The 15,895-nt window shown below is 32.7% G+C and overlaps 1 protein-coding gene across 2 annotated transcripts in view; it reads right to left on the reverse strand.

Moving 5' to 3' along the window:
• Nucleotides 1-326: 326 nt before the first annotated feature.
• Nucleotides 327-15,895, reverse strand: part of LOC129218060 (dnaJ homolog subfamily C member 25 homolog) — a 66,957-nt gene continuing 51,388 nt past the window's right edge. For both annotated transcript variants that reach the window (XM_054852245.1, XM_054852244.1), the window contains 2 exons: nt 10,166-10,296; nt 327-513 (listed from right to left, as the gene is read on the reverse strand). In XM_054852245.1, coding sequence (XP_054708220.1) covers nt 10,177-10,296 — 120 coding nt within the window. In that variant the 3' untranslated portion in view covers nt 327-513; nt 10,166-10,176. The remainder of the gene's footprint in view (nt 514-10,165; nt 10,297-15,895) is intronic.

Consider the following 15,895-nt stretch of genomic DNA (forward strand, 5'->3'; position numbering starts at 1 on the left):
TTTTTTAATTTTATTTAAATTTATTTATTGGTTTACTTTTAATTTAAATTATTTATTTTATTTCATTCTGTTAATATTTCATTTCATTTATTTAGTTTGTATGTGTGTCATTGGCGTAGCATAGAACTTTTCAAATAAAATGATAATAATAGGAAATAAATAATATTTTAAACAAATTAAATAAAAAATATTTTTAAAAATTTAATAAAAGAAAAAGGAGCATAAAAAGGGGGAAAATGGTTGATTTTAGGGGGGGGGGATTTGCAGCATTGAACTTGGAGGGGAAGGGAATTTTGTTGAAAACACACATACATGTAGCCATGGACTTGATTTTATTAAAAATTTTGGTCTACAAAATTTATTCAAACAAGCACTTTCACCTTGATATTCAGCAACTTTGCGTAAGGTTATATTGTGCATATTTAAGATTTCACATATGTTGCACTCCTTAATTCATCTGCTGACTTTTCTCTCAGTACGAGTTGAACTTGACTGCAACTTAGCTCAACATACCTGAATAACAGTACCAAAATAGAAATGACTTAGAAAAAGGGAAACCAAGGTCAGTAAAACATCAATTCATATTTCAACCAAGTAACAAAAAACAAAGATGAAAGTGTCTAATGGATATAATAGCTTAAAATCTTTATGTAGTACAGTACTAGAACATTCAGCAGAAAAAAATTTTAATATGATGACTGCCAAACTATGAGATAATTCATAGCATGTGAGCTTAGCTGATAGAATGACTGTGAGTCAGCTCATAGTTGCTCAATTAGTTGCTTTTATACAGATTCAATTAACTATCGTCGTCTCACAGCAACAGTAAGATATCTAATCCCAGAAATAACACTAAGATATCTTACTGTTGCTCGGAGGGAACGATATGTAGCATACAGGCATGAATAGCCATTTCCCTTCCGGGAAGGTAAAAGTAAAACAAAACTGACTTACAAGTACCCTGGTCTTAGCCTGTGGCGCACACAGGAATTTTTCAAAGGAGGGGGGGGGGGGTCCCAGAATCCAAGGTCCTCAATCTCATTGTACTTCAAAAAGCATCCAAACTTATTCTTTTGATTTCATTGATTGTCGGGAATAAAGAACATTTTGAAATATTAGTCAACTCTCGATAACTGGAATATTCCTTTATCTCAAAGTTTTCATTTTGTTTTTCAATACAAAGTTGTCTCTGTATCTCGAATGTACTTCTTTTTGGTCCAAGTTTTTAAGAAATTTCCTTTTTCATTTTACACATAAAACTGCAGTGAAAATAAGTTTTTTTCCCCCCTATAATAGTGCTTTGCTTATCAACTTGCACGAGATAATTTATTTACAAGTGTTGCAATATTGTGTGAAAAGTAGCCGATTTTGGTACTTTTTGCTGTGGCTGAAGACCTAAAATTTTATAGCTGGCTAATCTTTGAGAGACTTGGAATTTTAAGAAAAAATACAAAAATAGCTTTTTTTTTTTCAAGATGACTCAACTAATAGTGCTCTAAGGACAAAAAGACATTCAAAAATAATGCGAACTGAAGACAGGAGAAAACAAATTGGGCCTATGATTGAAGCAGTAGTTCAAACTGCTTTAAGAGTAGTAATTTCATAAAACAGCAATAATAACAAAGGTAAGATGAAATATTACTTGGACACTGAAGAAAATGTAGCTACAAGTCAATCCTTGTTCTACGAAGCCGGTTGTATTAACTGTTACAACATATACAAACTGTTCTGCTTGTGCAGATTTTAATGAAGATACTGATGAAGAACTTTATCACCTCCACCTAATGAGCAAGTATCAGATTTTAGAAATATTTTACTGCAGTACCTGGAAAATTCCGAAAATATGGATAGGTGGAATTGTATTTACAAACTTAATGACATTTTAAGATGCAATAAAATAATGTAAGCAGTCAAAAGTAACTTCTTTTTTCGAAGTATCTCAATAAAAGCTGTTCTCTGTAAAAATATTTTTTGTATTACTAATAATTAATTTAATCCAAACAATAATTGTTATAGTCTAAACTCAAACTACCAATTACTCGAAGGTTTTAGCTGGTTCATTGAGACTTCGAGCTATCAAGCTGTATTTCCTATTAGTTAATAAAATTAATTTATTAGTTAAAAATACTCAATTAAAGTACAAGAATGCACAAGATAGAACATATTTACTTTTCTCATAATTAAAACAAAAACCGACAAAGCAAGATCATCGACAGACATCGTTTTAGAATAATTGAAGCTCACACACAGTTTGATTTTACGAGGGAAGAAAGAAAAAAAAAATTTTACTTTTAAATTAATATTGTAATTTGATATTATTGTTACCTTTGCATGGAATTATTTTATGTTCTACATACATAGGATTATATTCAATCAAAAAAACTCAAGGGCAATGGGAAGGGTGTGAACTTCCTGGACCCTCCCCTAGCGTGCACCACTGGTCTTAGCCAAGCTCATATGATCTTGAATTTTTCGTAACTTGGAAGTCAATGAATGCATTAGTTAAAATCAATTGAATACAGTACTTGTAGATATCAATATTTTAAGTATGTTTGTTGCAAAAAAATGTATTGCAAAGTGCTTGATTTCCCATGTAGAATAATTTCCTTCTAAAGCCAACAGGCTGAAAAAAATATATATATTATTGCATTGTGTCAGCTGTATGAGACAATGAAAATGACAATTTACTTTTTCTTTGTAACAAAATATCATTATTATCTTTACATAAAAGATATGACTTTGTTCCTTACAAACAAATGAAATGATCACTTTTAAATAAAAAAAGGGATGTATTATTGAGCATTGATTCTTTATTTCTGGATCCATTCATAGTACCATCATTATTTTCTGCATGTCGGACATGTGCTTGTAAATGAGAGGGAGAGATATAAGTGCATTTCTGCAATAAACAAAATTACTGCATTTATTGACATAACTGGCATTTTTAGCGGATCAGTTTATATATATATATATATATATTAGGGTGGTCCTTATTTTCGAAGTTGTAGATATTTTACACGACGCCCCCTCAATTTGTTCCATTATACAAATAAATGATCCATGCAAAATTTTAAGTCACTCCATGAATATTAACACGTGCCCCTAGGGCCCCCTTTTTTGAGTTTCGAAGAAAAAATTGCGGATTTTCTCATTTTTATGTAAAAATATTCCTAGGTTTCATATTTAAAGTAATTTTGAACCTCAATAGATGTTGCTACTTCCAGACCAACCATTCTCTCACTTTCATTCTGTAAAATTTTACATATTACATAGGGTACATAGACACCAATGGCTTTGGGACAGGCATACCGCTATTTGCGCTCGTTTCAAACCAAGAGGCAGGAACATTTCTTTCCACCAAGATGCACACAAGGGATTCTAAAGGCGATTAATGAATGGCCTAGGTCATTAATGAATGATTTTTGACAACAACAAATTGCCTCCTCCAGGCTTTGGGGGTTTTGATTTAGAAAATTTTCTGTGTATGTAAAAGGTGTGGCAAATAGGGTCACTAGGTTTCCATGCTATAAATATAAGTAATGACAATTATATTTAATTCGCTGTTCTTTAGTTATATACTTAAATATTTATGCACTTATAATTCAAATTCTGAAAAATCCTCGATTACCCTACCATAAAAATAAACTTTATTTTCCATATCTAAAATATAAATTAAAAAAAATTCCAGATCGGAATAATGTAAAAATCTATACTTTAAACTGTCTTCTATTTCAGTACATAGTCCTTTATTATCATCAAATTCCTCTTGCAATTCACAAGATTTAGAAACCGAAATGGGTATCTATCCTAACCTGTTGAACCTTTTTTCTATATCTGGTCTAACACAACGCAAAACAGCTTGACAACTATTGATATCTGCTGGCATTTTATCAATATTAGACAAATGCCATATTAGGGACAATGATGCTGCACATTTATTAACAGCCTATGTAGATGCAGTAAATTTAAATCCAAATAACCTTATGATCAATCGTACATCCCTTAAGAGAGCAAGAGAAAATCTTCGAGAGGTAAAATCAGATTTCATGAATTTAAATTTAGATTTTTTAGTTATTCCCTGGGATACAAAGCTACATCCAGATGTAACTGAAAAAAAAAAAAAAACAATAGGCTTAGCATGATAGCTTCAGATCCCAATGTTGAATAGTTACTCAGAATTTCTGAGATATTTCTTCAGTTGTATATGATATCTTAGATGATTGCTCTTGATTGCTAACTGTTCAAGTTGTAGTGTTTGATACAACGGCTTACAATATCGGCCGTATAAATTGTGCATGTAATTTTTAAGAGCAAAAGCTGAACGGTGATATATTGTATTTGTATTGCTATCATCATGCACTTGAAATCGTACTGCAGAGTGTCTTTAAAGAAGTTCTTGCCTTTCTTAGTTCTAGACTCGATATTCCATTATTTAAGCGCTTTAAAATTCAAAAAGTACACATACCACTTAAATTCTAAAAGAAGAATTTGATGACATATTATTGTTCGTAGAAAGCGGAATTAAGAAATATTACAGAGAATTCTCATAACGTGTAATAATATTGCTTGGTGAAGTCCTCCCTCCTACAGGGATATGTTTTCGGCAACCTGGAGCTTATCTGTGAGCCAGATGGGTGGCAAAAGGAATTTATTGTTTGAATATTTATATATTTAGGAAACAATTTAAATTGACCTTACATTAAGAGAATGCCCGTAAATGCTGTTTGACAGTTAAATGTTGTATGAAGATATAGTTTTTCGCAGCAACCCATTCTAGGCCTTTTAAATTAATATAAAGTCCAGTGTCTAAAAACCTGCAGCGTACAAAATGATGACAAACATGCAGCAGAAGCAGTGATTGAAAAATTCATAAATCACTTATGGTACTTAGGGGATGAACTAGTAGCTTTGTCCGTATTGGATGAAGGAATTAACTTTGAAGATAGGAAAAGACTACTTCAAAAAAAATGCTTGCTGAATAGGAAGACGTGTCTGATGACTGTATAAAAATTTCAGATAACAGTAGATGATTTGGAATATTTTCTTAGTAAAGTTCTTCCTCTTCATAAAATCAATTACAAGTCAATAAAACTGTTTGATAAGTTACAAAAACCAAAAGATGTTTTCCTTTTTGATCCTGATTCATGGCAAAATGAAGGAAGCTATTTAAAGGGAAGAGATATCGTTAAAACGCTGAAAGTTGTGAATGATACAATTGAAAGAGGAGCAAAATTAATCGAAGAATTTCACAATCAATTTACCAAATATGAGTCACAAAAGCAACTTAGTATTTCACAGACAGTCCAAGACTATCTGGAAAAAATGCACACGATTGAGATACATTGAGAAAAGCTTACAATTAAGGTCAAGTTTCTAAAGCACTATTTCATTCTTATTCAATGTAAAATCTTTAGACGATATGAAGTAGTTAAAAAGATTAATTTTAGGGCTACCTCGCTGTAAAAATATTTTGCAAACATAGGAGGAACGATGTACGGGGTCTGAAGTAAAAACTCGAAGATTTGTGGGAAAATTATCAAAAGTGTTAAAGTTCAACGTCCTAGGGGCACGTGTTATTATTGACTGATCGAGTTCAAATTTTGCACCGATTACTTTTTATTATAGTGTCACAAAACTAGGGGCGTCACTTGTTGAATTCCGAAAGAGAAAAAAATTCCCATATAAATAAGGACCACCCTAATATATATATATATATATATATATATATATATATATATATATATATATATATATATATATATATATATATATATTAGGGTGGTCCTTATTTTTGAAGCTGCAGATATTTTACGCGACGCCCCCTAAATTTGTTCCATTATACAAATAAATGATCCTTGCAAAATTTTAAGTCAATCCATGAACATTAACACGTGCCCCTAGGGCCCCCTTCTTTGAGTTTCGAAGAAGAAATAGCGGATTTTCTCATTTTTATGTAAAAATATTCTAACGTTTTATATTTAAAGTAATTTTGAACCTCAATAGGTGCTGCTACTTCCATACCGACCATTCTCTCACTTTCATTCTGTAAAATTTAACATGTTACAGAGGGTACATGTACATCAATGGAATTGGGTCAAGCATACCGCTCTTCTGCGCTTGTTCCAACTAAGCGGCAGGGGAATGTTTCTTCCCACCAAGATAGACACAAGGAATTCTATAGGCCATAAATGAATGGCTCTTGCCATTAATGAATGATCTTTGACAACAACAAATTGCCTCCTCCAGGCTTTGGGGGTGTTGATTTACAAAATTCCCTGTGTATGTAATAGGTGTGGCAAATACAGTCGCAAGGTTTCAATGCTATATAAGTAATTTCAATTATATTTTGATTCGCTGTTCTTTAGTAATAAACATACCTAAATGCTTATGCAATTATGCAATTTTTAATTTTTAAAATATAAATTTCGAAAAATCCTCGATTGCTTCTAACATAAAAATATACTGTATTTTCCATAGCTAAAATATAAATTTTAAAAAAATATCCTTATCGGAACAATGTAGAAATCTATACTTTGAATTAAGTTTCTTCTATTTCAGTACATAGTCCTTTGTTATCATCAAATTCTTGCGATTCACAAGATTTAGAAACTGAAATGGGTATCTATCCTCATCTGTTGAACTTTTGTTTTCTACAGCTGGTCTACCACAATGCAAAAAAGCTTGCCGATTATTAATATATTCTCGCCTTTCATCACTGTTAGACAAATGCCATATTAGGGATAAAGATGCTGTTTATTTATTTACAGCCTATGTAAATGCAGTAAATTTAAATCCAAATGACCCAGTGATCAATCGTACATTCTTTAAGAGAGCAAGAGAAAATCTTCGAGAGGTAAAATTAAATTTCATGAATTTAAATTTAGATTTTGTAAATATTCACTGGGATACAAAGCTACATCCAGATGTAACTGGAAAAAGAATGCCGACAGAATTACCATAATAACTTCACGTCCTAATATTGAACAGCTACTCGGAATTCTTTAGATATTTCTTCAGTTATACATGATATCTTAGATGATAGCTCTTTATTGCTAACTGCTTTAGGCTGTAGTGTTTGATACAATGACTTGCAATACCAACCGTATAAATTGTGCATGCAATTTTTAGAGCAAAAACTGAACGGTGATATATTACATTTGGATTGCCATCATCATGCACTTGAAATCGTACTGCAGAGTGTGACCTTAAAGAAGTTCTTGCGTTTCTTAGTTCTAGATCAGATATTCAATTATTTAAGAGCTTTAAAACTTTGTGGAAAGATCTCCATCATTCAGAACTTATAACAGTTCAATCAAGTACACATACCACTTAAATTCTATAAGACGAAGTTGATGACATATTATTGTTCGTAAAAAGCGGAATTGAGAAAGATTACAGAGAATTCTCGTAACTTGTAATAATATTTCCTGGTGAATTTCCTCCAACAGGGATATATTTTCGGCAACCTGGAGCTTATCACTGAGCCACATGGGTGGCAAAAGGAATTTTTGTTTTGAAACTTCTATATTTAGGAAACAATTGACTTTTAAACTGACCTTACATGAAAAGAAAGCCCTTCAATGCTGTTTTACAAAGCTGTTTTACAATTAAATGCTGTATGAAGATATGATTTTTTGCAGCAACACAATCGAGGCTCCTTTGAATAATATAATATGTTTGAAAAACTAGCAGCGTACAAAATGATGACAAACATGTAGCAGAATCAGTGATTGGGAAATTCATAAATAACTTATGGTATTTAGGGGATAAACTAATAGATGAAGGAATTAACTTTGAAGATAGGAAATGACTAGTCCAAAAATTGCTTGTGATAAGGAAGACGTGTCTGATGACCGTTTAACAAATTTCAGATAACAGTAGATGATTTGGAATACTTTTTTAGTAAAGATCTTCCTCTTTATATGATTTGGAATATTTTTTCAGTAAAGATCTTCCTCTTTATAGAATCAATTACGAGTCAATAAAAACTGTTTGATAAGTTACAAATACTAAAAGATTTTTTCCTATTTGATCCTGATTCATGGCAAAACGAAGGAAGCTATTTAAAGGGAAGAGAGATTGTTAAAATACTGAAAATTGTGAATGATACAATTGAAAGAGGAGCACAATTAATCGAAGAATTTCACAACTAATTTACCAGATATGAGTCACAAAAACAATTGAATTTACAGACCGTCCAAGACTATTGGAAAAAATACACACTATTGAGATACATTGAGAAAAGCGTACGATTAAGGAACGTTTCTAAAGCATTATTTCATTCTTATTCAAAGTAAAATCTTTAGATGATATAAAGTAATTAAAAAGATTAATTTTAGTGCTACCTCACAGCAAAAATATTTTGCAAATCTAGGAGAAACAATATACTGGGCCTGAAGTAAAAACTCGAAGACTTATGGGAAAATTTTCAAAAGTGTTAAAGTTAAACGGCCTAGGGGCACGTGTTATTATTGACCGATCGAGTTCAAATTTTGCACACGTTACTTTTTATTATAGTGTCACAAAACTAGGGGGCGTCACTTGTTGAATTCCGGAAAAAAAAAATTTCCCATATAAATAAGGACCACCCTAATATATATATATATATATATATATATATATATATATATATATATATATATATATATATATATATATATATATATATATATATATATATATATATATGGCAGCATGATTTTGTGAAACTGCATATCACAGGGTTACAAGTGAAACCTGGATTTTTAGTCTTTCTCGAACATAAAACTGAGAAATTGCTACTGTTGAAATTACTATCATATCTACGATTTTTTCCAAGATGGGTAAAACTTGAAGCTGATGCCTTCCCATCTTCCTTCTATATTGTTTCATAAGTTTCGACATTGTTTTAATTTCTATTCAAACATTGGAAAAAAAGAAAAACACGGGATAAATTTATAACATGCAAAATGGATTTAATACAGAAAAATTTTTTATGTGCAACTTGTGTATTACTTAAGAGTAAGCTTACTAGAATACTAAAATGTTCAACTGAAACACCAGAACGCCACCCCCCTCCCCCACCACCCCAGCGCCTTAGATATTCAAAAGGATACATACCGTTGGATGGGTTATTGAGTGTTTTAGAAGGTAGTTCATTCTCAGTGCTATAAATAAATGGTTTATGCTTTGCATGTTGGCACACACTCTAAATTATTATTATTATTATTTTTAAGCATTGAAGCAGGGAATCTTATAGCGCTGAAACAGATATTCATACTTTTTAAAAAAATGTTTGAACTTCGAAATTTGCCACCCTAGGCGGGCGCCTACCCCAGGAGCCAGGCCAGCTCATGTCTTTGATTCTAGCCTCCCCACATGAGTGAAAGTATCATTTCTTATCAATTTAAAAAGAAATATCTATTAAGTCTGATTGAAAAAGTTGAATAACCCTTATAAATAATAATATTATAAAGATAAAACATTTTTTCAACTTTCCCGGTACGTATTTATAACTAAAAACTAAGTGTTCATGTTTCCATGACTTGTAAATGTTCCGAGTAAGGTCCATGTAACCTAGCAAGGGCAACTGATAAATTTTTGATTGGCCTTACAAGGAACACTGCTGTTATTTTAGCTAAAATCGAAACAAAATCATTATTTTTTTCTTTAGTACAAAAGCAAATCCTTATATGACAATTTATATTTAAAAAAAAGATTATAATAGGTAATTTACATAAAAAAATAACCTTTTGCTGTGTGTGAGAATTACAATTTTGACATAGATTACCAAGGTCTACGAAGTGAGGGCCCGCACTACAAAATAGTAATACGAGTGACTCGCCGCCGCATCTGTGTCCTTGAGTTTGATGGAGCCAAGTGTGAGTGGAAGGAATTTATCATCACATGACAAGAACTGTGACTTTTTTATAGTTGGCCTTCAAAGGAGCATGGCTTTCCATGATCCACCCACCTTATTTCACTTTGCCTCACATTCCCCCAACTTCATGTTTTAAAAATAATAATAATGCAATTGAAAAAGATTTATTTTTTTCCATTGAGTTCAAACTCTGCATAAATTTTGAGACACCCTAATTTTTATCTGACCCCTATTGAATCTATCCCCTATCTAACTGTATTTATCAACAGTGCTAAATGTAGTAAAGTTTACAAAGTTTCAGCTTACCAATATATTCTTTAATCATCTAATGTAATTTGGCCAGGACCATGATTCTTCATGTATCTCCTATAACTTTTATATCGTGCACTTTCTGCCAGCTTTAATTTCATTTCTTCTTCCTTCTTTTGTTTCCATTTCTGAAAGAAATGTGAACCCAATTCTTACAAATACAATATTATCCATGATTTTTTTTTTCTTTTGCATTAGAATAGTTATATTTTTACCTATTAAAAAATCCTTGCGTTAAAATAGTTATATAATTACCTATTAAAAAATCAATTTTATTGAAATACACTTCATCAGCTTATCTAAGGTTGTAACTATCATATCACTAAGACTTTTCTGTTTATCTAGTAAATGCTTCCAACATTTTAATCAGTTATAGAAAATCATATGTAAAGTAAAAAGTTACCATCATTCAAACAAAAATGATATCAAAGGGGCTTTCTACAAATGATGTCATGCTTTGAGGGGAGAAGAGGGTTCTTGAAATTGTGCGTTTATGATAGGGAGGAATTAACAAGGTAACAAGAAATGTCACATCAGGCTCTTTTGTGAAAATATGTAAAAGAAAAAGAATGGAGAGGGGAGGAGATAAACTAGTCTGACACTTCATAACCAAGAGGGGAGGGGTCAAAAATGTTGATAAAAAATGATATCACTTATGGACCGTCTCAAAGATCACATGAATATTATGGATCAGAAACCTCATTCACATGGGGTCATACATGATCGTGAGGCCAATCAGAAATATAGAAGCCCATGTGACATGAACACCCATGAAAAATGGTAGATTATATTGAGCTTTTATTCTGATTTTTATTTAAAAAAAAGAGGAATAAAAAAACATTATCTAGAAGCAACATCTTCATCACTATGGTTTTCTATTTAAATGCTGATTTCCTAGAACATGTACACACTTTCAGTATCACAGCTGGGAGAAACAAGAGTGAATCATTGGAAAATAAATTAATCATACAAAAAATAATACATAATGATTTAAGTGTGCTCATATTTATAAGTTAGTATAATATGAAATCTTAACACATCCATTGAGACAAAACTTGCATGTACTAAAGTTGAATTTAACAAATGAAGCAACACAAGATTGTTTTTAATGTTAAAAACAGTGATGTGCAGTATGCCCAAGCAAATCAAGCAGAGATTAAGCACTCCAAAAGTAATTTTCATTTCTTATTTGCATGTTTATAATTGACAGGAATTATATGTTTTTTTTTCTTTTCTTGACCTTCGCTGAAAACAAATTTAAAAAACATTTATTAGGTGTTCCAACATCAATTTCCCCGGAAAGCGCATTCCCAGGCAAAGGAAAGAGCGAACAATCAAACAGCAGCCTATGCAGGAGAAGAAATGAAGAGGTGTTGCCATGGCTCCTATCTAATGATAAGAGACTGTCGTAGGCACTTCTTCAGATTCGAAACCAAGCAAGCAGTCCCAAGCATGGGGAGATTGCAGGGTTGCCAGATGCCTTTTTTGGGGGGGGGGGGGGGGGGGGTTGACAGGTTAAAAGCGGTTTTCTATTTTGGGACTGATTTTGATTGAATGTGAACTGTTAAATGCTCTGAAAGAGAGGAACACGTTTTTTGATTCTGTAATTGAATATTTTGCTGCTAATGAACAAAGAATGGAAATCATTTTTTATGAATTGTTAAAATAAATGCAGTATTTGCTTCTAAAAACTCTAAACTAGGTGGTATTTTATAACGCTGCATATTTTTGACCACAATTTCAGTCATTTTTTTTCTTAACCTGTTGCTAACATGCATTTCTAATGTATTTTTGTAAGTAATCAGTATTATGTATTACATATTTGTTTTTGCTGCACACAAAATTATACAAGCGCTTTTTTTTTTTTTTTTTTTTGTCCCTTGTCCATTTTACTTAAGTTCTGGTAATCTTTCAAATAAACTTTTTTTTTAGCCTTGCAATTTATGCAAAAAATCATATTTATTTTCGGTTGATGGAGTCGATAGAGGGCTATGAAGATGAGGACAAATAGAATTTCTCACTTTGAACTTGCATCTCTAACTTGTAATCTCTAGGAGAAAGAAAAATAAAATTGTGGGAGGATTTTTTTATTTTTCTTAGATTAGCTTCGCGGGCCCCCAATCTCTCATGGGCCCCTATGCAATATGTTCTATTCAACATGACAGTTACTAGAAGTAACATGTTTTACTGAGAAAATATTGATATACTACAAACAAATATAAAGTATAAGTAAAAATATGAAGACAATTGGATACATTACAGCTGCTTGCGCACTCGCTTGGGCCACTGCACGTGCCTGGTTAAAAGCATGCCAGACTGACACAAAGATGCATTTATGATAGTAAAATTAAAATGATTTAATAATTGTATGATGAACACAAATATAATTAATTATGTACCAGATAAATATTATTCTAGTGTAAGTTGAGCCAGTTGATAATGAGAATTATCTTAAAATACATATGTGGGTCATTCAAGAATTAAAGAAATAAATTGGTGTGGGGGAAAGACTGTTGGTAGTACAAGTTTGATGCATTTGGGACCTTTAGTTGGCACAGGGGTGGATGTAGAGGGGACCATGGCCCCTTACAAAACCTTGTGATTATAAGAATTTTTTAAGAAGGAAAAAAAAGAAAGGAAATACTATGAGAAAATAGCAAAATTTAACGCATGTGTTTTACATTAAAAGAAATTTAGGTCTTAGTTGGGAGAGAAATTATATCCCTCTCCTCAAAATAGAACTATTTTTTTCAAAACTTTGCTTCATCATTTACACCATTTCTTCATTCAGATACTTAGACAATCTCTAAATGCTGCTGTTCTCATACTCTTTCTGCTCACAAGACCAAAGAGAGCCGAAAATTTATGTTTCTACGGCTTTAATTTTGAAACTGGGGGGAGAACCTTTTCTTTTCCCATGCTCCTCCGCAAATGCCACAAAAAGGTAACCAAAAATTGTGTTTCAGGACTTCAATGTGGAAACATTTTCAATGGAGATTAGCTCACCCAGCCCTTATTCCTTATCTTGCCTAAAAATGGCTTAAATGATCTTTTTGGGATTTCAATCACAAACGATTTCCGATAGGACCCCCTCCCCCTCCCTGGATAATATCGTGATATATTGCGTTGATAGCTTTAAAATGTGGCTTTTGGAAGGGGGAGCTCATGAATCTTCCATCCCTTTCTCTAATACTTCTAAAAATAGCTAAAAACTGGCTTTTTTAGAGCCTCAATGGCAAAACATTTCCAGGAAGGGGAAATTCCAAGCACCCCTCACTCCCCCTTTAACGTCAGCAAACATTGCCTAAAGGTGCATTTTTAGGCCTGACAGCTGAAGAGCTAGAAGAGCACCCACCTCCTTTTCTAGTTTCTCAACATATAATAACAGAATGTTTCAGTTTCTAAGCTTCATTTTCAGAAAGTATTTTGGAGGCAGCACCCAAATCCTGACCTTCCTTCTTACATCATCAAAAATAAGCTAAAATGTTTTTTTTTTAGGAGCTAATTTTCAAAAATTACTCAGAAATTTGAATTTTGAAACATTTTCGAGGGAGATTTCTAAATTTATCCCCCTCACTTAATGTCTCTAAAGATAGCCAAAATAGAGTTTCTAAAACTTCATAAAATTTCTCGGGAGTTAGTTCAAAAATTTCAGATAGCACCACCCAAAATGATCAGCTAGCTCTGCCACTGATTTGACATCACTTGGATGAGTTTTAATCAGCTGATTGATTAACACTCTGCTCTGTTTATTATAACCTCAAAATTAAGTTAAACAATGCTGGGTGCAGGGCCTGATTTAGAAATTTTTGGACTGTAAGCACAACAAACCTGTGGAGGCCCCCTTGACTTGCAGAACAGAAGAATGTGCTCAATCTAACATCTTTTTGTCATTACACAGGTTGCTATCCCCCTAGAAAAATTCCGTACTATCCAAAAAAAAAAACTAATCAAAAAAAAATTGGTGCCATCTGCGCCATTGTTTTTTTTTTTTTTAAGGTTGATCCTATTGACATTTGCATGGTGAAAGGCTGCAGCAAACCGAGGGTGTAAAAATTTTTATATGTTTTGATAATATCACTGAATACCTTAAACAAAGTATTTTCCTTCTTCAAACCGGTCTCCAATTCCAAATGTCCCTAAACTATCCTTGGAAAGAAAGTTCTGAAGCTAGTTAATTTCTGAATCAATATATTTATAGTTCGAAACTTACATAAATAAACAATTAAAAAAGTTTCAAACATCTTGAAATATTTAAAATCAACAGAAACAAATAACTGCTTTAAGCAGTAATAGTGAGCTCCGTACCAACATGGAGTGACATCTTAGTGGTTTCATTCTACATTAGATGTCACTCATCCAGATAGTTTTCTCACTCCATGGGAGAGAGTTTTCTGCTGAACTCATAAACCTTGTTAAAATAGAGCCAGCATTAACAATTTAATTTTTAAACTTACACTAGAACTAAAAATATTTAGAAAAATTTTATAGTTCAAAACAAATGAAAACATTTATTATGGAAAACTTTTTTTTAAATTTTTGGGGGCCCCCCAAGGTAGATGGTCCCAAAGCCGGTGGTGGTCCTGAAAACTCAACATTGGTTGATCAATGTTCTGTGATTCATTTTTTGATTGCTGAAGGTGAAAAACCAGTTGATCAGGGGTGCCTATCGGGGGGGGGGGGGGGGTATGATGCAACTGCACGATGGCCCTTCCCTTTAGCTTGCCATAGACATTATTAGGGTTGTTGTTTTGTGGTGTATTGTCTCTTTTTGAGGGGTTTTCATGATATTTGGTGGGGGTGCTCCCTTGCTCTTGGGGGGATGGGTACCCCTAAGTTAATGTATACTCTAGAATAACTAAAGTGTATGGTAAAAGTTGTATGAACTGTGGAGTTTTTTCCAAGTGAGTAAAACAGTTCAAAGTGATCAAGAATGGTGTCTGATAAACACTGTTCTGGCCTCAAGACCGTCGCCATAGGGGGGGTGAGGGGGTGTCTCACCCTCCCAGAGATTTCATCCAGTCGGCAAAATCAGTTTAAGTCGGCATTTTCAATGTTTCGGATTTTCAAAGCTTTTATTGATTGAATTTTTTTAAAAAAATTTAGCATTTTCATATTTTAAAGTTGCAAATCTAATCTTTTGGGTACTTTGCGCAAGAGAAAATAATGAAAAGGATCTTTATTTACATTCATTTTCATTTTGCTCAAACTACGTACAGCAAACACGATCATTCAGCATTCTTTCGCCGACTGTTCCATTGAACGTGCATCTTCAGGGTGCTTCTTTTACCGAGTGCGTAAATACGCACTGCCCAGTGCCTAATCATCAAATTCACCAGAGTCGGCATTTTTGACTCATTACTTTCAGCATTCACTACACAAAGTGTGTTTTTTTTAATATGTATAATACACATATGCACAGATTTATAATTAATAATAAGCATTTACGGAATGAAAGAAAACATGAAGACTTTGTGCGGGTATGTATCCCATTTTTGACTGCGCATCATGTTCATTCTAATAAATTCATATCGCAGACATGAACATTTTTTTCATTTGCTCACTATGCCGATTGCTTACTTTGCGACAGCTCATTTTGCCGACACAATAAAGAATCGATCCCCTCAGAAAGTTTATCTATAGAGTCGGCATTTTTGCTTTTCAATTGATTCTAGATTCAAAATATTTGAATACAAAGTAATTTGTTTTAATAATGAAAGAAAAATC

Source organism: Uloborus diversus, chromosome 3, assembly GCF_026930045.1.
Source record: "Uloborus diversus isolate 005 chromosome 3, Udiv.v.3.1, whole genome shotgun sequence".
In the NCBI taxonomy this organism is placed as follows: Eukaryota; Metazoa; Arthropoda; class Arachnida; order Araneae; family Uloboridae; genus Uloborus; species Uloborus diversus.